The 24,861-nt window shown below is 36.4% G+C and overlaps 1 protein-coding gene and 1 long non-coding RNA gene across 7 annotated transcripts in view; one reads left to right on the top strand and one right to left on the bottom strand.

The window, feature by feature from the left end:
* Positions 1–24,861, bottom strand: part of LOC149775531 (septin-2B-like) — a 172,546-nt gene that overhangs the window by 55,922 nt on the left and 91,763 nt on the right. For 4 of the 6 annotated variants that reach the window (XM_089944119.1, XM_089944115.1, XM_089944114.1 and 1 more), the window contains exons 2-3: positions 6,067–6,172; positions 2,000–2,086 (exon numbers count right to left, since the gene is read on the bottom strand). In XM_089944119.1, the coding sequence (XP_089800245.1) occupies positions 2,000–2,086; positions 6,067–6,076 (97 nt within the window). In that variant the 5' untranslated portion in view covers positions 6,077–6,172. Of the gene's footprint in view, positions 1–1,999; positions 2,087–6,066; positions 6,173–21,066; positions 21,211–21,232; positions 21,395–24,861 lie in introns of those variants that run through there. The other 2 variants (XM_089944117.1, XM_089944116.1) reach the window with 2 other exon arrangements.
* The window catches only part of LOC149775532 (uncharacterized), a 63,973-nt gene continuing 60,787 nt past the window's right edge, over positions 21,676–24,861 (top strand). Inside the window, exon 1 of the long non-coding RNA XR_016416585.1 lies at positions 21,676–21,815. This is a non-coding gene — a long non-coding RNA (uncharacterized LOC149775532). The remainder of the gene's footprint in view (positions 21,816–24,861) is intronic.

Genomic DNA, 24,861 nt, shown 5'->3' with positions numbered 1-24,861 from the left:
TGATATTTACAATGACAGAATTCAGTGGCTGAAAGACCCCCAGATGTGCATGTTGTCATTAAAAGAGTACATCAATGTAACGAGATTCAGAAGAGTGCTAAAGTTGCCAGAACTCATGGTTTGAATGGAACAGTAGTCAAGTGTAAGAAAATATGCAATAACTGGCTTAGCGTTTGGAATAAGACCTTTCCTTGGATTGACAAAATTCATTCTCACTGTAATGGAAGAAAAAAAAACAAGAGCTATATGTCAGTGGTATAAAGAATATAGAAATTAAACTCAAGGGCAAACAATAGTTCTTCTAATCTGCAATGTTCCACATTTTCTGGGAGTGGACTACAACTTTTGCTGGTGTGACTCCTATTTTTACCAAAATGAAAGTCCTGGATTCCTAGTTTTAAAATCCTAGTGTTGACTACTTACATCCTCTTGCAAGATCCCTATTTTTTTTATTACATTGTCTCAATAGATTTGACTTGCATAGACCTTCCAAAATATGCAATGTTCTCTAAGAAGTGACTTGGAAAATGTACCAAAGATAATGGAATCTTCTTCCAAATATTGTTGTTTGTGTCTTAAAAGCTATTTTTTAGTTGGTGGTGTTTCATTATTTGTCATTTCTCCACATGTTCAAAGTATATACATGTAGAATGGCACTCATTTAACTCTTGTACCTGTTACCGAAAATGAAACTGCAAGATTTTTTCTAACTCTGGAAATATGTTACTGCTTAAAATGTTATTTTATCATGAAGACAAAATGGGGCATAATTTGGAGTGCAGAATTTCAGTACAAAAAAAATGTATCTGCTTAGTTTGCAGCAGAAATGTTGGCCTCTACAGTACTAATGCATGTTACAGGAATCTTTATAGTAATCCAATACTAAGAATCCTACAAAGGATACCAATGTTATTTATACAGTAAACCCCAATTTATGCATATATTGCATTCCTGAGAAACCTTGTGTATGTCACATGACACAGATCCATCCATCAATGGGAAGCCAAATCTTCATCTAAAAAAGTGGCAGCTGCTGCTTAGGAATTCATGCTGTATGTTTGCATATATATGTGAATGATGCACGTCTCGGTGCATTTATCTGTTTATCTGCTTCTAGATTAAAATTAATTTGCATAAACATGAGAAATGGTTAAGTCAAATAAAAACAAATTGAGAGTTAACTATATAGTACATATTTTGTAAAAATGGGGTGATTAAACTTAATTCTCACACATTTCTAACAGTCAGGGACTCTCCCTATAGAATGAAAGAGAAAACATGATGTTGTATCAAACAATGTCCAGCATTGCGTCTCCAAACAATACTATGCCTTTACTATAATGCTAATTTTCAGAATACATGGATGCATGGATTTAGACAATAATATCATAGGTTACTACTCAGCTGCAACAAACAAACAAAAAATCAACGGTGTTACCTTGACCTTTGACTTATTTACCCTAAAACAAAAAGATTATTTCTTACTCAAAGTGCAAGCCATTCACAGAGTTTAGTCCAGGTATGTCATGTTTGCCATTCAGAAACCATTATTTTTCTTTAGGTAACAGTAACTTTGACCTTTGATCTTTTAGTCTCATAACTGATAGGCTTCTTCCATACCCAAGTGCACAAAGCTTGATGCAGGTATGTGACGCTGAGCTAAGGGTATTGTGTCAAAACCGTTTTCTTCTCTCAGTAAAAGTGTCCTTCACCTTTGACCTAAAAATTGATAGGCTTTCCCTTAAAACAAATGCGAGCTATTCATAATGTCTGACAAAGTATGGCTTTGTAGAATAGAAGCTATAGTGTGTAAAAGGATAATTTACCAGACAGACAGACAGACAGGTCAAAGTATAAAATGCTTTGACAACTGGTGGGCAAATAAAAGGTGAAGAGACTATAAGGCAAGTTTATATCTTAACTGGCAACCTTTTTTCTTCTTATAATGAAATTTCAATGGTATGAAGGGGGTTGTAAGAATAAAATACTGGTGTGTTACCTTGTGCTGATGGTATGTGTCGTTCTGGATACAGGTCGGTCAGAAATAGACTGTTTACCAGTGTAGACTTTCCTAAGCCAGATTCACCTGCATACAAGAAAGAAAAATTTTTTAAAATGAAAAGACTGTTTTGTCTTGTTCACTCATTCAGTGCTGAATTCATAAACCTAACCACTATACATCATATTGTAAAATAAAAGTAAAAGGTTACTGTCAACACCTACAGTAAAGATTGTTCATATTTCACATGGGATTGGGATTTTCAGAATGTTACAGCAGAGAAACTCTACATCCAAATGTTTCATTTAAATTGTTTATTTACTTGTACATGTCAATGACATTGGACATGCATATGGTACACAATTTATACTGGCGTGATTAATCCTGTCATAGGCCAAGTGGTCTAAAGCGCTCTCTGTCATGGATCACTGCCATCTCACCTCTGTCTGCATGGGTTCAAGTCTCGGGCTCGACCAATATGGATATGTGAGAAAGCTTGCCAGTAGTTTTTCGTGGGTCAGTGGTTCTTTCCGTGGTTTTCCCAGGTTCTTCCTCCACCATTAATACTGGCTGCCATGTATAGCCTATCTTGTGCTGAAAAATGGTGTTAAACCCTATAACAACAACAATAACTCCTGTCATAACTCGCATGTGATACAATTTTCGTACAAGATAAATTTTTGTATAAACACATTATCATGAAGGAAAAATAATGATAAATTATGAAGTTTTACCCTCCAATGAAACAAACATTTACATGTACCAGTTGGTGAGAAAAAAAAAAGAGAAACCCAACTCTAAGGTGAAAATGTCTTTGTTCCATAACTTAACAACTGGTAAAGTAATCCTTTATTTATTTAGATGCAAAGACATTGTCAGTAGTCAACGTTTATTTTATTAAGCTGTACTCAATTAGTCAACATACAAGCATAGAATGATAGCTAAAGGATATTGTTAAATCATTTTCATCAAAAAGAAATAAAATAAAAATGATTTTTTCATTCTTTAATTGCACTGAAGATGAAACCCATGATTTTGACATAACTGATTATGAATGGTGTCTGATTATCACTCCTTTGTTGCCTGGTACGTGTCTTTGTTATTTATAGATTCTGAGTGATGTGTCATTATTGCAGCTTTGCTGTTATATCTTCGTTATTTAAATGACGGCCTATCCTTATCGAGCTTTATCATGCCAGGTGCTAGAAAAGTCATAATTAAGCACATTTTCTCAGGCAGACTACACAAATCAAATTCTTTAATCAATTTAACATTGTGTAAAATGACCATTTTAACAAGCTAATTAGGAATTTGGCTGGGGAAACTAGCTTTAACAATTTTTCAGTCATATCGCAACGATGTCTGCAGTGTAGCAGTTTATAGTGATGTCTAACTCTGGGACATCATGCCACAGACATGTAGCATGATGTCCCACCTAGTCACATTATCCTGACACCAGGCCGACCAGTCCTAACATTAACCTCTTAATGCTGAGGCAGTTGTCAGTACCATTTCTGTAAGTCTTTGGCATGACTCTGCTGGGGATCAAACCCACGACTTTCCGCATCCGAGGCAGAGGCTCTAACCAGTAGGCCACCGCAGCGGTTAAAAGCAGTATTTTGAAATAGCAAGAGATAATTTATCAGACAAATTTAATATCAACATTTCTTGACTCACATTCAACAGGCTACAAGATATGGCGCATAGTACAAACATTTTAATTACAGTGACATGAAAAACAGGTCAGAGTATTTAGAAGTACTATCAACATGGATGCATCAAGTTTCCCATCATAAAAATGAGATATACTTGATACCTTAACGATGTCAATGACAACATTAGGACCTGCATTAGCAAAATGAAACTTCAGCAGGACTCTGCCTAAAATCTTTCCTGGGTGAATATGAAAATCCAATGATGGCAACAAGCCATTAGCATGAACAATGATTATGAATAAACCTGTCCCATCAGACACAAGTAGGTAATTAACGGTGTGTGAATATTATAAACTCTGTCTTGGATACTTTAGGGATATTCCAAATGCCCATAAAAGTCACTGGAGCATAAAAAATAGGTTAACATGACCATCTTAAGCTTGTGATGAGCAGTACCCTCCATGATGAATCCACCCATCAGTTATTCATCACAATACATGACGGTACCAGAGACACTTAGCCAACATTTGTGCCTTTGCCAAGGACATTAATGTCATGCTGTGCAACTGTGACTCACAAGTAATTATCTCATTCTGTGTAACTGTGACAAATATCACAAGTCGTGATCTCATTCTGTGTAACTGTGACAAATATCACAAGTAAAGACTCATTCCTGCCTACAAATTATGAACCTCAGGCGTGACTGCCAAATTCATGTGGATAAGATGGATTCTATTAGTTTTATCTATACTTTGCAGGTGAGTTTGTTTCACTGTGGATTTTATGGCACACCAACACTGTATGGCTATCCAGCTTCACAAACAAGGTTAAAAACAAAAATGTATACATCAAAAAGGTTTAATTGCAACAAGCAATATGTGAAAATTTTAATGAAGGTTAACAATCAACAGTGTGCATAAAGGTTAATTAGATAATAAAACATACATTAGGTTCATCAACAGTACAAACATTGATAAATAATACTCTAAGGAAACAGGATTACATACAAGCTATATATTTGCATGAACTGGAAAGGAACATGTGGGAGCTGCTGCAATGCACAGACAAATGAGAGAGGAGTGAGGCTCCTGGAATTCGCTAGTTACAACGACCTTATGCTGGCAAACACCTTCAACCAACACAAAAATATCCAGAAGATGGACATGGCACAGCTCAAGCGGAGACCATCATTGTCAGATTGACTAAATAATATATCATACAGTGCTTTATGGTGAAAGGTTCATTACAAAAGAAATACACTCAGGTGGGTCTTTGCACTTAGAAACGTTGTTGTTCTTGTTGTTGTTGTAGGGTTTAACAGCATTTTTCAGTACAAGATAGGCTATACATGGCAGCCAGTATAAATGGTGGAGGCCAGTATAAATGGTGGAGGGAGAACCTGGGAAAACCCCGGAAAGAACCACCAACCCATGAGAAGCTATTGGCATGCTTCGCTGAACCCAAGACTCAAACCCACACTGACAGGTGAGCACTTTAGACCACTTAGAGCCCCCCCATCTCCCCTCAGATACGTAAGAGTGGGTTATACAAACATGACCGATTCTAATTCTTGCAATGACTACATCGTCCCTAAGGATGATTTTTTAGGAAGAAGGCCATTCACCTAAGTTTGGTTTTATCACATGGAGCATGCCATTGACAGCAACACTTCACGATGCCCGCAACCCACTAAACAAGGACCTCTTGACAACAGTTTCGAAATCAGTGTATGGAACCCCCAAAACCAGACAGCTGCACTGATAGGGCCACTCCAGCAACATGGTTGGGCCTTACCACTACCCTCAACATGGAGATGACTGGACAACCTGCAGTAGAGAATGCCCAATGAGACCACTGGTCAGCAATGGGCCTTCCAATGTCCCATTGTGTAGTGACCGACACACTGGTAGTGAATTGGAGAAGATGATAGAGCCCAAAATATATCTGGTTTTGATACATTTCTGGGCAAGGTCTCATACCCTGATTTTGGCTGAAAATACTGTCTGCAGCAACCTCCTTGTCATCACCTGTTCCCCCAAAGTAAACTCTTGAATAGTTCTTAAACCTGGAGAGAAGTTGCCTTTAAGAGTTTTGAAAAATGGAAGGATTTGTCTGATTTTATTTCTTCATGCAGCATAAGAATTACTTTGGGTTGTTTAAGAAACCAAGAAGGTTCCACAGAAGCAAAAGACTTGGATTTTTTGCAAGGTCAATCTCTTCACTGCCACAGACAGGAGAGGTGAGACAAAAAAAATCATTATCTATTCTGAGATAACTTCATATACAATCTCAATATCCATTGCTGTTCATAATTTTAAGACATCCCCTTTTAACCATTAAAATTGTAACTGCATGTGTAAATTATCTTTATAAAAATGTTATTATTAAAACATATGAAACTAGCATACTCACCAACAACCATAAGTGTAAATTCAAAGCCCTTTTTGACTGACTTCCTGTGGACCTGATTGGGGAGGTTTGCAAAGCCCACATACCCAGGCTGCTCTGGATTAACAAACTGAAATGAAATAAGTCCTCACTTTATCTATAGGTCTGCAAACGTGTATGCAAGTCATTATGATCAGTTCCCACAGCAGACCATTAAGTCCTCACTTCATCTATAGGTCTACAAATGTGTGTGCAAGTCATTATGACCAGTGGCCACAGCTGACCATAAGTCCTCTCTTCATCTATAGGTCTACAAATGTGTATGCAAGTCATTATGACCAGTGCCACAGCAGACCAATCTGATTCAAATCAGATCTCCACTGTTATACATGAAGATCTGACAGCAACTGCTTAGGGGTCATGTTCAAGCAACCTATGTTATTACCATAATCGCTAATTGTATCAGCCAATCAGATGAAGTCTTATATCTTTGCATTCGGAGACTGATCAATGTAAATAAAGAGCATGAATGTGTACTGGACAATTTGATTCATGTTCAGATTTTTTAAAGCTGCATTTCCAGTGGCTAATTCAAAGGTTACCTGCAGAACATGACCCATAAGTGGCCACTGTCAGATCTTCAGGAAGGTAGCAGAGATCTGATTTAAATAAGAGCAAAGCAGACAAAAGGTCCTCAGTAGCACAGGAGGTGTAGTGTTGAGAAATCTGAGCCAACATATGGAAGATGGATAACAGACCACACTTCAAGCTCTCTTGGTCTTTGACCAGTAGAACTAATAATAGTAACATTTTACAGTTGCTGGATCTTAATGATAAGGGTTTCAACACTGCTGTTGTTGCTATGTTAATTTTTTGGCAAGTTTCTTGTTCATCCTCCACCTTTTCACCCCCTCCATCTGTAAATAGGGGTTAGGGGGTCAGGGTTGAAGCTGCTCTATGTCTGTCTGTCCATGTATCCATAAACATTTCAATTTCTTTGTAGAATGTAATTATCAAACTGATCCAGACATTTTCACCAAATGAAGATATTGCTCCATTATGTGGTGGTGTTGATGGGGATATTGTTGTTGCTATGTCTGTCTGTTAGTTTACAACATTTGCATTTATGGACTATAACTTGAGAACTGTTCAAGGTATTGCAATCAAACTTGGTATACCAATCAAGTAAGTTGAGCCCCTTTTTGTAAGGAAATGAATTATTGCATAGTTAGAATAAACATTAATTAATTATAATACATGATATACAAATTGAGATTACTGAACCACAGGGTATTTTCTGCATTAGTTTCAAGTCTTGGACTTTGAGCTCCTTATAGACAGGCCAAAAAGCCTTTATTTCAACTCTATTATTTGTGCATTTTGAAGTGTCAAAAGATATTGTTAATAACACAAGAACTTATGGTGATATATCATGCTAAATTTTTCACCAATAGTTTCATCACCACAGAAAAATATTAATCCCTTCCTCACAATTATCTGCATGAGATTAAAATATATTCACAGAAAGTATATGCAATTAAAGTAGATTCCATGAAATGTGAAGCAATTACAGACCAATCAGCCTGGCCCTAATTGATAATTTTGTTTAGGTTACATCTGGTGCAGTATACAAATCTTCAGTATAATGTTATAACATACAACAGCCATGTGTTAGTTACTGCTTACAGTACTAATGATATGGAAAAATGGGAACCAGCCTGGAAATGGGTGAACATAAAATAGACCATATATGGGTTTGGCTGACCAGGATTGGTTAATAATGTAAGTTATTTTTTTAGGAAAAAGAATCTTTTGAGAGCTTATCCTAGTTGTAAGTGAAAAAAAATAGACATTGTTTTATTGATGGAATTTCAGTCCTTTAACAATCTTGAGGTTGGAACACTCATTACTAAAATTAGCACCTGACTGGTGTGGAATTGAAAGCACATGTTTCAAACACATGCAGGTCCAGAAAATGCCACGGCTCATATGATTTCCTCTACACAGAAGCTGACATCCAGATTTCATCAATACTGATAAATATAGGTTTGATCATGAACACTCAAACTTTTTAAGTGCATTGAATTTTTAATATGGTGTTTGCATAGGTTTACTATGGGAACTGAATTAGTACAGTGAGTCATTAAGGTTCATAATAAACCTCAATTACTTGGTAATTACCAGTGTGTTACATCAATTCAGCAGAAACTGAAACTTGCATGGTGTAATGACTTCACTGCTGACAGAACTTGTAATATGGAGTAGAAGAAAAGGATATTTTTTGTAACAATTCTAGATGAAAATAAAGTAAAACATCATTGACTACACAGAACTCATCAGGAGACACTGAAGTTTGATCTGATAAAGGCTAAACTGGACAGCTAATAATTTTATACACACCAGTCCGTACAATCAAAAACTTGTGAAGAAGTGGTATCAACATAAATGTCGTTTCTGAGGGGTATTATGATGACTGTTATTAGGTTTTTTGAGGCGGTATGACTAATTACTAGTCATATTTGCGGCGGTATGATAATGACTGTCTGTAATGATTAATAATTTTTGAGGTGGTATGATAATGACTGTAATGGCTAGTTATTTCCAGACCGCTCTGGTGGCCTAGTGGTTAGAGTGTCCACCTCAGATGCGGGAGGTTGTGGGTTTGATCCCTGGCAGAGTCATACCAAAGACTTACAAAAATGGCACTAACAGCTACCTCGCTTGGTGCTAGACATCACAATAAACTGTCACACTGCAGACATTGTATCGATATGACTGAAAAATTGTTAAAGCTATGTTAAAAATCTAAAACACACACTAGTTATTTCCGAGGTGGTATTATGGTTACAATTATTAGTTACAAGATATGTCCAATAAATAGTAAAATATACTCCCACAGCCGCTGTCACCCATCTTCCTCTGCAGAAATATCGAATATACATACAGTAAAACAATGATTCAGCCCCCTTGTAACCCCTCACCCCTGCAGACATATCCAACACAATGTAAAATATACCAACCATGCCCCTCTACAACCCCTCTAGAAGGCGGATGTTTTGATCATGTTGAAATTCTCAAAACTTCTGACATTGAAAAATACTGAATGTTTGAATTGATCAGAAGAAACAGAATCACTTGTCACAAATAATTTTCTGTCATCTTTCATGTGGAGTCATACCTTTTTTGTTTTAAAAAATATCTGGGTTTAATTTGAGTATGTTTTCTCATACAAAAACTTAGCCCAGTAGAAAATGTCATAGGTGTAAAAAGTTTCATTTGAAATGTTTCATTCAGAGTTCAACCATTATTATTATCATTATTATGAACAGAGAAAACATTTGTTTGTAGCATTCATCCTTTTAGTTCCAGTCAACTTCAGCCTTACTGTTAGATCTAGCTGATCGACATCAGTTTAACTTGCACAGAATCACTATTATCAGCTGGAAACAGCTGCACCACTTCATGGACTCCCCTTCAATTATCTGACTCACTAATGACTAGACCGCCAGATATTTTCCAAATGTAAATACACTGTACAAAGCTCTCTTTCTCATAAATCATAAATGGGTTTTCCTCTATATGCATTCCCTTAGGGGAAAACTTCATTTTTGTAATATTTTCTTCTTAACGACTTAAAATATTATTATTAATTTTCTTCTGGTTCATTCCAAACAATCATTTTTTCTAAATGTTGTAAAAAAAATATTAAATTTAATCACTGGCAACACCATGCTTCAACCTTGAAATCTACACATATATGCTTTGGAAGACTTGGCATGTAAGCTAACCACAGAGAAAAACTTTGCTTGTAATTTCATCAAACTAAACCCGAGAAAGACTTTGTTTAAAAAAACTTTGCTTATAAAGACTTTGTTTATAAAGAATTTGCTTATAAAAACTGCTTATAAAGACTTTGTTTATAAAGACTTTGCTTATAAAAACTTTGCTTAAAAAGACTTTGTTTATAAAGACTTTGCTTATAAAAACTTTGCTTATAAAGACTTTGTTTATAAAGACTTTGCTTATAGAAACTTTGCTTATAAAGACTTTGTTTATAAAGGCTTTGCTTATAAAGACTTTGCTTATAAAGTCATCAAATCAAAACAGGAGCTTAACATGCATTACTAACATGATCAGCTTCACTATGATGTTGACAGGATGAAGGGAATCATAGTTTAAGTTTCAGTGACATGTACCAAAACTCAATCTCATGGCCCTACAACATAATAACACAAAGAGGCACCTGTTTTGGCAGTGACTTTATATGTCATGAAAATGTTTTAAGAAATCTGGGCCATTCACATGCTGTAGCTGTGTGGGGTAGGTGGCAGCTACATTGGGGAATTTGCTGGTAGAGCAAACCCATGTCTAGGCCACATATTTCTTTAATGGTTTCTTTTGTCACTGTACCAAATTTAAAGTTCTCAATAACTCAACTGAACTGATACAAATTTAGGTCGCCTATGCAACTAGTGCTTTCGTGACTGGTTAAGTCCTGAAGGTCAGGATTCTTAGTTGGTTGGGACTGTGGGTATGATACCACCACAGCCCAGTTTTTATGTGCAAATGTCACACTTTTTAATTCTGTGGGTATGATGCCACCACAGCCCAGTTTTTATGTGCAAATGTCACACTTTTTAATTCTGTGGGTATGATGCCACCACAGCCCAGTTTTTATGTGCAAATGTCACACTTTTTAATTCTGTGGGTATGATGCCACCACAGCCCAGTTTTTATGTGCAAATGTCACACTTTTTAATTCTGTGGGTATGATGCCACCACAGCCCAGTTTTTATGTGCAAATGTCACACTTTTTAATTCTGTGGGTATGATGCCGCCACAGCCCAGTTTTTATGTGCAAATGTCACACTTTTTAATTCTGTGGGTGTGATGCCGCCACAGCCCAGTTTTTATGTGCAAATGTCACACTTTTTAATTCTGTGGGTATGATGCCACCACAGCCCAGTTTTTATGTGCAAATGTCACACTTTTTAATTCTGTGGGTATGATGCCACCACAGCCCAGTTTTTATGTGCAAATGTCACACGTTTTAATTCTGTGGGTATGATGCCACCACAGCCCAGTTTTTATGTGCAAATGTCACACGTTTTAATTCTGTGGGTATGATGCCACCACAGCCCAGTTTTTATGTGCAAATGTCACACGTTTTAATTCTGTGGGTATGATGCCACCACAGCCCAGTTTTTATGTGCAAATGTCACACTTTTTAATTCTGTGGGTATGATGCCACCACAGCCCAGTTTTTATGTGCAAATGTCACACTTTTTAATTCTGTGGGTATGATGCCACCACAGCCCAGTTTTTATGTGCAAATGTCACACTTTTTAATTCTGTGGGTTATGATGCCACCACAGCCCAGTTTTTATGTGCAAATGTCACACGTTTTAATTCTGTGGGTATGATGCCACCACAGCCCAGTTTTTATGTGCAAATGTCACACTTTTTAATTCTGTGGGTATGATGCCGCCACAGCCCAGTTTTTATGTGCAAATGTCACACTTTTTAATTCTGTGGGTATGATGCCACCACAGCCCAGTTTTTATGTGCAAATGTCACACTTTTTAATTCTGTGGGTATGATGCCACCACAGCCCAGTTTTTATGTGCAAATGTCACACTTTTTAATTCTGTGGGTATGATGCCACCACAGCCCAGTTTTTATGTGCAAATGTCACACTTTTTAATTCTGTGGGTATGATGCCGCCACAGCCCAGTTTTTATGTGCAAATGTCACACTTTTTAATTCTGTGGGTATGATGCCACCACAGCCCAGTTTTTATGTGCAAATGTCACACTTTTTAATTCTGTGGGTATGATGCCGCCACAGCCCAGTTTTTATGTGCAAATGTCACACTTTTTAATTCTGTGGGTATGATGCCGCCACAGCCCAGTTTTTATGTGCAAATGTCACACTTTTTAATTCTGTGGGTATGATGCCACCACAGCCCAGTTTTTATGTGCAAATGTCACACTTTTTAATTCTGTGGGTATGATGCCACCACAGCCCAGTTTTTATGTGCAAATGTCACACTTTTTAATTCTGTGGGTATGATGCCACCACAGCCCAGTTTTTATGTGCAAATGTCACACTTTTTAATTCTGTGGGTATGATGCCACCACAGCCCAGTTTTTATGTGCAAATGTCACACTTTTTAATTCTGTGGGTATGATGCCACCACAGCCCAGTTTTTATGTGCAAATGTCACACTTTTTAATTCTGTGGGTATGATGCCACCACAGCCCAGTTTTTATGTGCAAATGTCACACTTTTTAATTCTGTGGGTATGATGCCGCCACAGCCCAGTTTTTATGTGCAAATGTCACACTTTTTAATTCTGTGGGTGTGATGCCGCCACAGCCCAGTTTTTATGTGCAAATGTCACACTTTTTAATTCTGTGGGTATGATGCCACCACAGCCCAGTTTTTATGTGCAAATGTCACACTTTTTAATTCTGAACGTGTCTAGGCTAGGCAAGGAGGAAAGGCACCCCCAGGACATGAAACATCACAGGATAGCGGTACACCCTAAAACGGCAAAGCACACGTGATGAAATTTTAGTCCAGTTTTGATAGCTGACAATTACTTTTCCAATAATGAGTGAGCCACCTGTGCAATTTTCTAATTTCAATTCTATAATTTTCTTTACTATTTTCTGTATATATAACAGCCTAGCTGACTTCACAGGAGACATCCTGATATCATATTTCTATAACTGGCTTGATTGTTTCTGGTACACAGATCTGCGTTTCCTACATTTGACTAAACATCTGATATCTCACTAATGAGTTGACTAGAAGCTGATTTGGAAAGATATAAATGATTATAACATATCTGATCAGACTCACACTCACTTTCAACCTCTTCCTCAAAATATAAATGTTAAATAAATGCACTTTATGTGTAAGGGTTGGCAAAGATTGTCAGTGTTCAAGTATAAAATATCTATTTCTTTAACATCTATATATAAGTTACTGTTGCAAATTTGAGAAACTAAATCTACTGTGTTGTCTCTTACATCATTAGCATTTTCAAAATCTAAAACTAACTGTAAGTCCTGTAAATAATCATTTAATTAATTTGCATAAACATAAATGCATGTTGTTCTCACTACACAGGCGTAGTACACAGGCGTAGAGCTAGACCTGTAAAACCAAATGATTAATGCCCATAAGGCCATGCATGGGGTGAGTGTGCTATAAAGATTCTGCTTACATTGTTTTGAACTGCAAAAGCAGAACATTTCTTGACAAGTGGTTTCTAATCAACATGACTAAGTACAAGTCTAGAAAACTGGAAAACAGTTAAATCATATCAAAAGTCCCTACTATACACACATGAAAAGTAGCCATGATAAACAGCTACTGCACCAGTATCCGTGGTGTGCTGAATTCTTTCTGCAAAATACATTTACTGCTTATAATAATATTAAGCACAATTAATTAGTTCAGTGTAAGACTGGCCTGGAACCTTAATGCCCTGCCACAATTTTGCTAGCCAACACACATGCAATGAAGTAGACATCAGAATCTAACATATTGGCTAATGGTAGTAACTGTCGGAGTTGATACCATAAAAGTGTATACTATGTCTCACTTTCAATAACAAACGAGAATTCAAAGCACATGTGTGTATAAATAAAAGGATATAGTTCTAACAACATCTCATATTCATTTTTTTTGTTGTCTTCATCCTCTTGCAAAGGATATTGTAACTAACTGAATTCTTGTCCCATCTCAAGGTCTTCAAAGGCAATGAATGCTTGGCTGAAAGCAGGTATTGGGTAATGGCTGTACATCTAAAACTAAAGGTCATCTGTTAGCAGGCTGTAGTGATACATAATCCTAAGTGCATCACAATTTCATATTTACTTGAGGGGCCCCGAGTGGCTGAGTGGTCTAATGCGCTCTCCATTACGGATCACTGCCATCTCACCTCTGTCTGCGTGGGTTCGAGTCATGGATTCGGCCAATGTGGGTATGTGAGAAAGCTTGCCAGTAGCTTCTCGAGGGTCGGTGGTTCTTTCCGGGGATTTCCCGGGTTCTTCCTCCACCATTAATACTGGCTGCCATGTATAGCCTATCGTGTGCTGAAAAATGGCATTAAACCCTACAACAACAACATATATACTTGCTTATAAGGCGAGTCAAACTGCAAACTGCACAAACCAGATCTGTTGTAGCATCAGGCTGGATCAGTGCAGTAGAACAAACAACACAGACCATGATCTGCAGATGCATTATGCTATGGCAGATAAGAAACTTTGCTGTTTGCAGTTTGACTCGACCTGTAAGTATAAATGATGCTATATAGAACTAAACTATGGTAATAAGAAGAGTATTGGTACTTTAAAAAGACCACGCAGGATGCACAATTTATATGTCTGTATTTTAGGGTTTAAAGGCAAATCAGTAAGCACAACACAGGATCCACAATTTGAAAATGTATGTATTATGATGTTTGACTCATTAAACCCCTGGCACCTCGCTTACACATCGGGGGATAGTAGCCAACTTTCAAGCTCTGTAGCGTCAAGGTCATTTAAGATACACTAAGACGGGTGGTATTATAGAAATGTAGACAGATGTAGCTCTACAATGACACCAAATAATTTGGACGTTCTTGCTGCACTACAAAATATAGAGGAAAAACATAATTTTTTGGACCCGATTATTTCCCCACCAATCTCACAGATGGTCTGAATCTGATTTTGAGTCAGAATTCTGGACTTTTTGACCTCAGATCTAAAGTAGGATAAGATTGGCCTTTGGAATAGAGTAGTCTGGATACAAAAAATGATGGATCTGTTAAGCAAAAAAGAAAAGAAGAAAGAACGAACTCCAACTTTTATCCTTCTGCTATATTGTTTTGCAAAATATACTACACAATATTCCCTCATTATTACAGTCTACAGGAACCATAGCATACAGACAGCACACTGTAATGAAGTAGATGATACAACATTAATCCATCATTATAACACAGTCTACAGGAGCCAGAGCATACTGCCCTACAGAGAGCACACCGTAATTAAGTACATCATGCAAACATTAATCCCTTATTATAATGCTGTTTATGGGAGCCAGAGCATACTGCCCTATAGAGAGCACACTGTAATGAAGTACATGATACAAACATTAATCCCTCATTATAATGCAGTCAATGTGAGCCTGAGCATACTGCCCGACAGAGCACACTGTAATTAAGTACATCATACAAACAGTAATCCCTAATTATAAGTCTACAGAAGCCAGACCAGAGCATAATGCCCTACAGAGAGCACACTGTAATGAAGTACATCATACAAACAGTAGTCCCTCATTATAATGCTATCCATGTGAGCCAGAGCATACTGCCCTATAGAGAGCACACTGTAATGAAGTACATGATACAAACAATAATCCCTCATTATAACAAAGTCTACATGAGCCAGAGCATACTGCCCTATAGACAGCACTTTGAAAAGTACATAATACAAACAGCATTCCCTCTTTATAGTGATGTCCTTGAGTCACAGTATAATGTCCTAACTGATTGATTATAATGAAGTAGATAATATAAAAGTATTTCCTCATTATGTCAATGGAATCCAAAGTGTATACAACCTTAGAGTAAGAACTGCCAGCCTAATGAAGTACATGATACAAACTATTCCCTCATTATAACTGTAAATGTAATTCAAAGTGTATAAAACCTTAGAGTGAGAACAGGCAGTATAATGAAGTACATGAAACAAACTATTCCTCATTATAAATGTCAATGGAATCCAAATTGTATACAACCTTTGAGTGAGAACTGGCAGTATAATAAAGTACATGATACAAACAGTACTCCCTCATTATAATGCTATCCAGGAATTCAACGTGTATACAACCTTAGAGTGAGAACTGCCAGTACAATGAAGTACATGATACAAACTATTCCTCTTTATGTCAATGGAATCCAAAGTGTATATAACCTTAGAGTGAGAACAGGTAGTATAATGAAGTACATAAAGTAAACAGTACTCCCTCATTATAATGCTGATCATAGGATCAAACGAGTACACAGGATTATAAAACCCAGATCTGGATCGGACACATACAAGAAAGTATCTGGTCTAAGGCACTTGCCTTTAAAGATCACTGACATCTCACCTCTGTGAGGAGTTCAAGTCATGGCTCAGTCAATGCAGGTATGTGAGAAAGCTTACATGAAGCTTACTGTGGGTTAGTGGTTATTTCTTCAGGACATGTACCTTGTGCCATATACAGCCTATCATTCACTTAAAATCGGCATTAAACCCACAAACACAACAATGTATTTGATTGTAACAATTGCATTGTCAGTTTTTGCTATTATTCTCTAAGTCCATTAATTTAGGGGTTTTTTTCAGTAAGACTTGCCAACACTAACAAGACCATCTCTGGAAGACTATTTCTGACTGTGAACATTATGTTCAGCTGAAATGTTTGTGAAACACATGTAGACCATTATTTACCTCTGGTGCTGTTTGAACAAACTTCAGTTATAGAACCTATGCAGCTCAATGGCTTGTTGCTATCTCTCAACTTGATGTAATCCTATCTCCTGCCACAAGACATACTCAAATCAATGTGTGATTTCCATTAACTGTAATTGTGTCCCTTCTTGCTTTTACTCATGACAATCTGAATATTCCCTTTTACTGATTATTAACACTTTGTAAGAATAAGATGCTTATTTCCATTTTGTTTTCAACATGTATTGCTCGCTGAATGCCGTTTAAAAAGAATTCTACAATCAACAACTTCATTATACTGCCTGTTCTCACTCTAAGGTTGCATACACTTTGAATTCATGGACAGTTATAAGGAGGGAATAGTTTGAATCATGTACTTCATTATACTGCCTGTTCTCACTCTAAGGTTGTAGACATGCATCTAGATGCCTCGAATGCAACAATATGTGCAGTTTTAAGCATCTGAGGTACTCGCGTAAAATTAGTCTGTTTCCATGACTAACTTTGTTAAATATAATATGAAACAGGGATCACAATCAAACATGGACTAGCCAATTATCTGGATTTTACTGCAACAATAATATTTCCATTGTTTTTGCTTTTATCCAGCAAGTCTGTATTTTTTGGGATCATTTTCACAAGATTTAGCACAAAAAAGTTGTCAGGTCTGAGTCAAATTGTGTGGGTTGGTAGGTCTGTACAAACCCAGAAGAATAAAAAAAAAATGCACAAACCTTTGTCATTTCGCTCATTAACTTTAAATTTCAAACCTGATGGTCCCTAACACTGCTGTCTTTGCACTTCAGATAAAATGAGAGAGAGAGAGAGAGAGACAGAGACAGAGAGAGAGAGAGAGACAGACAGACAGACAGAGACTATGGAACTGATGAAAGTGGACTCGTATGCCCTACCAATGGACATACCACACAAGATGACCCTAGCTGATCTCATTGTAGGAATCAAAACAAACACATATTTGGTCAAGTCTCGCACATTAGTCACTAAGCTTCCATTGTACCAGTCTCCATTAGCCACCTGTTATGACTTGTTGGAGGGTGCAATGGGCTACCATGGTTCCCATCTCCTTTGGCCACCTGTTAAGGCTTCCTGTGGGTGCAGTAGGCTACCACAGTTCCCGTTTTCATTGACCACCTATTCGGGCTTGCTGTGGGTGCACTGGGCACCAAGGGTTGAAGACAGATGGGTAAACAAATACAAAACTACATGGTGAGGGGTGTTGAGGTAGAGCTAAAACAATATCCACCCTATTATGCAGTGCATGGATAATAATAAACAGATGATGGACAGACAGACAGACAGACATATGCATGCCTGGGGACAATGACAATATCACTGCTCTTTAATCAAAGGCAAGGATAATAACAAAATGTATCGTACATGTAAACATATCAGTAATATATGTGCATGATGTACTTTGTAAAAAGAGGAAAACAGGGCAACAATGTCTCAAAAAAGGAAAAAGCTAAACTAAATTTTAACTCATATTTTATGAAAAAGAATATTTTTTTACACAGTACCAAACCCTGATTAAAGCATTAGACTGTAATCTGGAGAAAAATCTGCACAACAATTTGTTCCAATTCGTGCATGATAACTAAAGTGTTTCAATGAATTCTGTCAGGAAGATTATCCATTCAAACTTGAAAATAGTCTAGACACCATCATATTGATTTTAGGATCAAATTTGTGTAACAGAACTAAGTAGAATGGTGAGCCAGCCTGTTGTCAGAAGGACAGAAGACTGGTCATCAAATATTGATTATCAGGAGGACACAGAAGAATGTAATTGTAAGAAAACAAATGACAAAAACTGTTATAAGACCATGTAATTGACAGAATACTGCCTGTTTAGCCAAAGGCAACAAGGAAATCATAAATACGATGATCAGCTTGACAACTCAAAGTGCTTGCAAGCTGTGAAGATTATCGTGTAACAAACTTTTTTGACACATCTATAACAAAAGAATGTTTTAAGAAAAAAAAGAAAAAAAACAAAGCATGAAATACATTACATAACTTTGTGATGGACAGGAAAATATACTGGTCCAAGGTATAATCTTTATTCAGATGATGAAATACCTAAATGATGATCATAGTGGGTTATATTACTCCAACGCATAATGGCCAGTATTGATTCAGTATGACCAGTATTGATTTAGCATGACCAGTATATATAATGACCAGTATTGATTCAGCAAGACCAGTATATATAATGACCAGTATTGATTTAGCATGACCAGTATATATAATGGCCAGTATTGATTTAGCATGACCAGTATATATAATGGCCAGTATTGATTTAGCATGACCAGTATATATAATGGCCAGTACTGATTCAGTATGACCAGTATATATAATGACCAGTATTGATTCAGTATGACCAGTATATATAATGACCAGTATTGATTCAGTATGACTAGTGTATATAATGACCAGTATTGATTTAGCATGACCAGTATATATAATGACCAGTAACGATTCAGTATGACCAGTATACATAATGAACCGCATTATTTCTGCATTACCAGTATATCACTCTTAATTCAACATTAACAGTACACTTAATGACCAGTATTAATTCAGCATGACCAGTATACATAATGACCAGTATTAATTCAGCATGACCAGTATACATAATGACCAGTACTGATTCAGCATGACCAGTATACATAATGACCAGTATTAATTTAGCATGACCAGTATATATAATGACCAGTAACGATTCAGTATGACCAGTATACATAATGAACCGTATTATTTCTGCATTACCAGTATACCACTCTTAATTCAACATTAACAGTACACTTAATGACCAGTATTAATTCAACATGACCAGTATACATAATGACCGGTATTAATTCAGCATGACCAGTATACATAATGACCAGTACTGATTCAGCATGACCAGTATACATAATGACCAGTATTAATTCAGCATGACCAGTATACATAATGACCAGTATTAATTCAGCATGACCAGTATACATATTAGAGTATTTAACTGTTATTAACATGTACTATAAACATTACACATTTTTGTAATATTACATGCAGTTGTAGAGGTTTATTAGAACCATGAGTGGATGCAATGGTGGTTGATGAACTTGCAATTTCAAGTTTTTCAAGGAAGTAAATAGGTACAAGCATATTTGCATTACGTGGGCTACAACCCACAACCATCTGATTGCGAGTAACTACTTCTAAAGTATTCGCACACCCTCACACTTGTTTGTACCCCCCCAAACCGATTTTAAAAACCAAAAGCATCAAGGATATAAAAAATACACGACTTAGTCATTTCATTCACTGATTTACAATTTCTAATCTGACTGTCACCAATGGGTCCCTAACACTGTTGAATCATTTGCGTTTCAATGCAAACAGGTAGTAAGTCTGCTTTCTGTCCATCTCTGATTTTTAAAATAGACTATTTCAGTAACAACTGTGTTGTCTGCATTCAATATTTGCAATGTCCAGTAATAATATTTCTGAAACAAACTGAAGAAATAAGCTCGAACAACTCTTGTGTTTAGGTGTTCAAAGAGATATAAATCCAAAATTTATGGAATTTGTGAGATTTTCTATGATGGTGAACTACATCACCTCTATTGCTTGAAAATGGAGATTGTCCCAGCAAATATGGCGACTGTGTTGCTAAGAAACTCCCGTTATGCATCTAACAAGCTGACAGTGTTAGCGATCCCCTGGCAACACTCGGGCTAGAATGAAATGACAATGCTTTGTTCATTTTTTTTTATATCCTTAATGCCTTCAGTTTTTAAAATTGTTGGGGAGAGTTGTTACAAACTAACAGGATGCTGTGAGAATACTACTGACCTCATATGGCACTCATACCTTTCGCTGCAAACAAAAATTATGTATGGTTCTATCAACTGTTTCATGTAAGTAGCTACAGCTGCAACACAGTGTGTCCGTTTATATTAATGGCTCTTAAAGGATGTGAAATTCTTAAGGTGCAACAGAGTATGTCTACGTTATACTAACGACTTTTAAAGGATGGGAAATTCTTGTTGGGAAATGTTAAAGTGAACCAGCACTTGCATGGATGTTGTGGAGGCTGAAAGCACACTTCAAAAGCATTTACAATTAATCTGAGTCACTACCTGCCTATAATGAGAATAGTGAATCAATTACTCGACAACAGGCTGCATTATGGCACACTCAATGAGACCATTTAGTACACATTCCTTGTAAAATAGCATATAAATATTTGAATGCTGCATATATATATAACTTAAAATGACACCTTCAAATAAAATCAAAGTGAATTCAGTATCATATTACTGACTTTTGAAAAATAAAGACGTGCAAATTAGGATGAAAATAAAAGAAAAGCATGGATAGGGTTAATAGGTCCTGCAATACGACATCCATCATTTACAGAAAAGCACATAAATGGTACACATCTCACTCCAAGCATGTTTATCAATAACAAGAGAAAATAAGCATCTCATTTCCACCAATGTGCAAATATTAAACTTACTTTTTCATGCGATTCTTTCACAGTCTGGATTGCCTCCATGACCAACTAAGAAATGCAGCCTACACGTAAATAAATTTCTGGGAGTCAAGAAAGGATTGCTGATATAAAAATGACCTCCGTCTACACAGATGTAAACGCTTAATAATTCTGTGTAATCAAAACTTACATTTTCATCTGCTGCAGTTGGAAACATTTTTCTGGAACCCAACACCACAAAATCTTGAAAACCTTATCTTAGATACCACTCCCAGTCAAAATGTGGAGCAAAAACTGAATCAAAACATGGCATCCACAACTACAAGGGAGCTTGACTGAAAACTCCAAGATCCTTATCAGCTTTTAGCTGTTTACCACAGCATTATACTGAGAAATGTTGTCTCAGGAATGCAGGGTCCAAACTCCATGTAGGTTATTCTAATTCCTGTGAAGCTCCTAAACCTCTCTACTCCAAATCCTTGCTCACTATAACAAACCTGACACCAGTGTTGAGTTAGTTCCAGTGCACCAGTGTGTCTTAATGATTCGAGAAGGGAAGAGGTGTGAGCTATTTAAGTGCACCCACAGCCTTGTGTATGGAATGAATTCCTCACTTAATTTAATCAATGACTGCTGGGCACCCACAGCCCTGTGTATGGAATGAATTCCTTAGTCAAGTAATCAATGGCTACTGGGATTCATCACCCTGCAAATGCAGCTGCATGTGACATGACCTCACTTGATGCCAGTAATGCACTGGAAATAATATGAAGGTTACCTAAGAGAGACAATTTCATTCTTTCCTTTCTTCTTTCTTTCTTTCTTTCTTTTTTTTCCAATCAGAAATAAAATGGATGCATTAGTATGGAAAATCTGAAAACTGATTCCACTATGTCATGGTAGAAAGCAAAGCAAAATGGATTACCAAATGTTACTGTGGCTACACACCATGGAGACAACTTATGAGACAGAAACTTCAATCGTAAACATCCTAATTTCAAAATCCTTATATATATATATATATATATATATATATATATATATATATATATATATATATATATATATATATTACTCTAGTTCCAGACACGACCACTCTGGTGGACTGGTGGTTACAGCATCAGCCCTGGATGGAGGAGGTCATGGGTTCAAACCCAGCTGAGTCATACCAAAGATTTATAAAAATTGAACTAACAGCTGCCTCTCTAGGTGCAGCATTAAGAGGTTAGTGTTAGGACTGGTCAGCCTGGTGTCAGGATAATGTGACTGGGTGGGACATCATGCTACATGTCTGCGGCATGATGCCCCAGTGCTAGACATCACTTTAACCTGCCACAACGCAGACATCATAGCCATATGACTGGAAAATTGTTAAAGCTATGTTAAAAATCTAAATCACACACACACACACACACACAAAGAGTTCAGATTTTGATTCCCTCCAAAAACATTACCTTACATTTTACGGTGAACTTTGTACTTATAAATTGTGTTCATTTGACCACATAATGCTGAATCCAGTCTGGTAGTCAAACTGTTCAGATAGCTGGCCAAGCACTTTACAATGTTCCCCGACTGGAATTGTAATTTACCTTTTTTATTACCATACCACTGCTTTTAAAGTGTATTTAAGGCATAATATGTATTTCTTCTATATGTGTGAATCACTGAAGATCTGATAAGCTAAGCAGACAGATCCTCCATTTTCATAGTAATGGATATATGCTCCTTTTCTAATTTAAATGTCTTTTTTCATTTGCTGTTACACCCCTTGGGTTCACAACTGTTTAAACAGACACACAAATTTTAATACAAATTACAGGTGTGATGAACAATAGGAGGTTCGAGTCCCAGAAGCATGTCCTATATACTTGCTTACAAGTCAACCCTTTTTACTGAAAAATCGATTCATGCAGAGTAGGGGTTATCTTACAAGTGTAAAAATTGACAAAATATGGAATAATGTTGGAAACCTGATGTTTTGCAGTAAATAAAAATACTGTTAATTCAAGTATTTGTACATTTTCATATCACTGTACCCATTCACAAATGCATATGTGGTATGCACTGTGTTTAGCTGTTTTGTGAGGATATTAGAAGCAAGATCCTATACTTGTTTCTTTCCTTATTTAGATTTTAATAATTTAAAGATATCACCAGTAAATTAAATAATATCCACTGCACAGTGAGTGAGGTGTCTGTCAATGTTGTTTACTGTGGGTGTTTTTATTAGCAAGTAAATGGCTTTTATTTTTGTGCAAGTGCCTAATGACCTGTATTGTATTTATTATTACGACTTGATGGTCCTTAACTAAGTAACAGAAAAGAGTGAAAACCAACAAGTTGTGTAAAATTCAATAAATAATTTATTTCCCTCAAATAAAAGTGAAAATTTAAAAAGGAACTTGCAGTATTGTGAAATAAATCCCAAAAATTCCAAAATGTTCTATCACCAACCCTAATGAATAAAGTTGTAATTAAAATATAGTGGTGTTCAAATTAAGATCCAGTGCTGAAGGCATCAGTGAGCCTGTCATTTTGAATGTACATATGTTCCTATGCCCTGAAGTGTGATGATGTGCTAAGTCTTCCAATTAATCATAATAATATAATCCAAATTCACTACAATTCCAAATTAATATTTTTCTCAAAGAATATTATTTACAAGCACTTTGTATTTTCAATGAATAAATGATTTGAACAAATAAATTCCACCCCAATGAAATACTGATCACAACAAGAAGACTGGTTACTGCTTCAGATGTCATCACAGGAATGATAAATTTTTCAAATAAACAAGATCATATAAAAAGCGAAGACAAAAATGAAGAATCTGGATGCAGGACAAAAGTTCATTAATAGAACAATCTGTTACTAAAATTAAAACAAGGAATTTAGTAAACATCAGATAGGTTGGTATATTTATGGGCGAATTCCAATGTCCTAAACAAAGACCTCACCAAATGTTTGCCACTATTCATAATGATCTAACATTTAACCCACACTCCTAGGGAAATATTAAATATGTATTATTTGTTTACACAATAAAATCAACATCAGTGTCTCTGTCAGGAATAACAGAAACTTATTGTGGGCAAGATCAAATTCAAAATACAATAAAATAATCACAGAGAAAAACTAACAAATCAAATATGGATAACTTACATTCATATTTTGCTGTATAAACACTGTTTGATGCAACAGAAGTTTTGATTCAAATTGTACAATCCTTTTCCATACGTTTTATTTAATTTCAAAGTGATACTTCTCAACTTTTTCTGCAAGTGCACATGGCCCAATAAGCCCTTCACTTGCAAAGGCAGCCCACACTTTGTTCTAAAGTTTACAATCCATCTGATTGCTCCATGGATTTAATACTTGTTCAGTGACAAGTACAACTACAACTTTCTGTGCGTTTTCCCAAGCAACAACCCTTTCATCAAGCTGCAAGTTAAATTTGATACCTGCTCAATGCCAAGTAACATAAGGTAGTTATTTTTTTAACTCCCTGTGATCATGAAACATACATAACACATTTTCAGATGCTTCCTTTAATAGATTTCACAGAAGGTATGATCAAAGTGTTACTTACAGAGCCAGGCCAAGTCTGTATATAAGCAGCCAGATATGACAGTTAAGCTGAGGAAACAGTCTGACAACATTTACAATGACTAGATGACAATTTTCAAAGACCAGACAATGACGGAGGATTGCAGAAATTTTAGGACTTAATACTAGATGATATATTGCCATTTACTGGATACCATGAATCACAAAAATGTAGATTTCACATTCATTGTACATTTTGCTGTTGTTGTC

This window comes from Sinohyriopsis cumingii, chromosome 19 (assembly GCF_028554795.1).
Source record: "Sinohyriopsis cumingii isolate HCF-2022 chromosome 19, ASM2855479v2, whole genome shotgun sequence".
In the NCBI taxonomy this organism is placed as follows: Eukaryota; Metazoa; Mollusca; class Bivalvia; order Unionida; family Unionidae; genus Sinohyriopsis; species Sinohyriopsis cumingii.
Note: the sequence above shows the minus strand (reverse complement) of the source record. Positions and strands in the feature narration are given on the sequence as shown.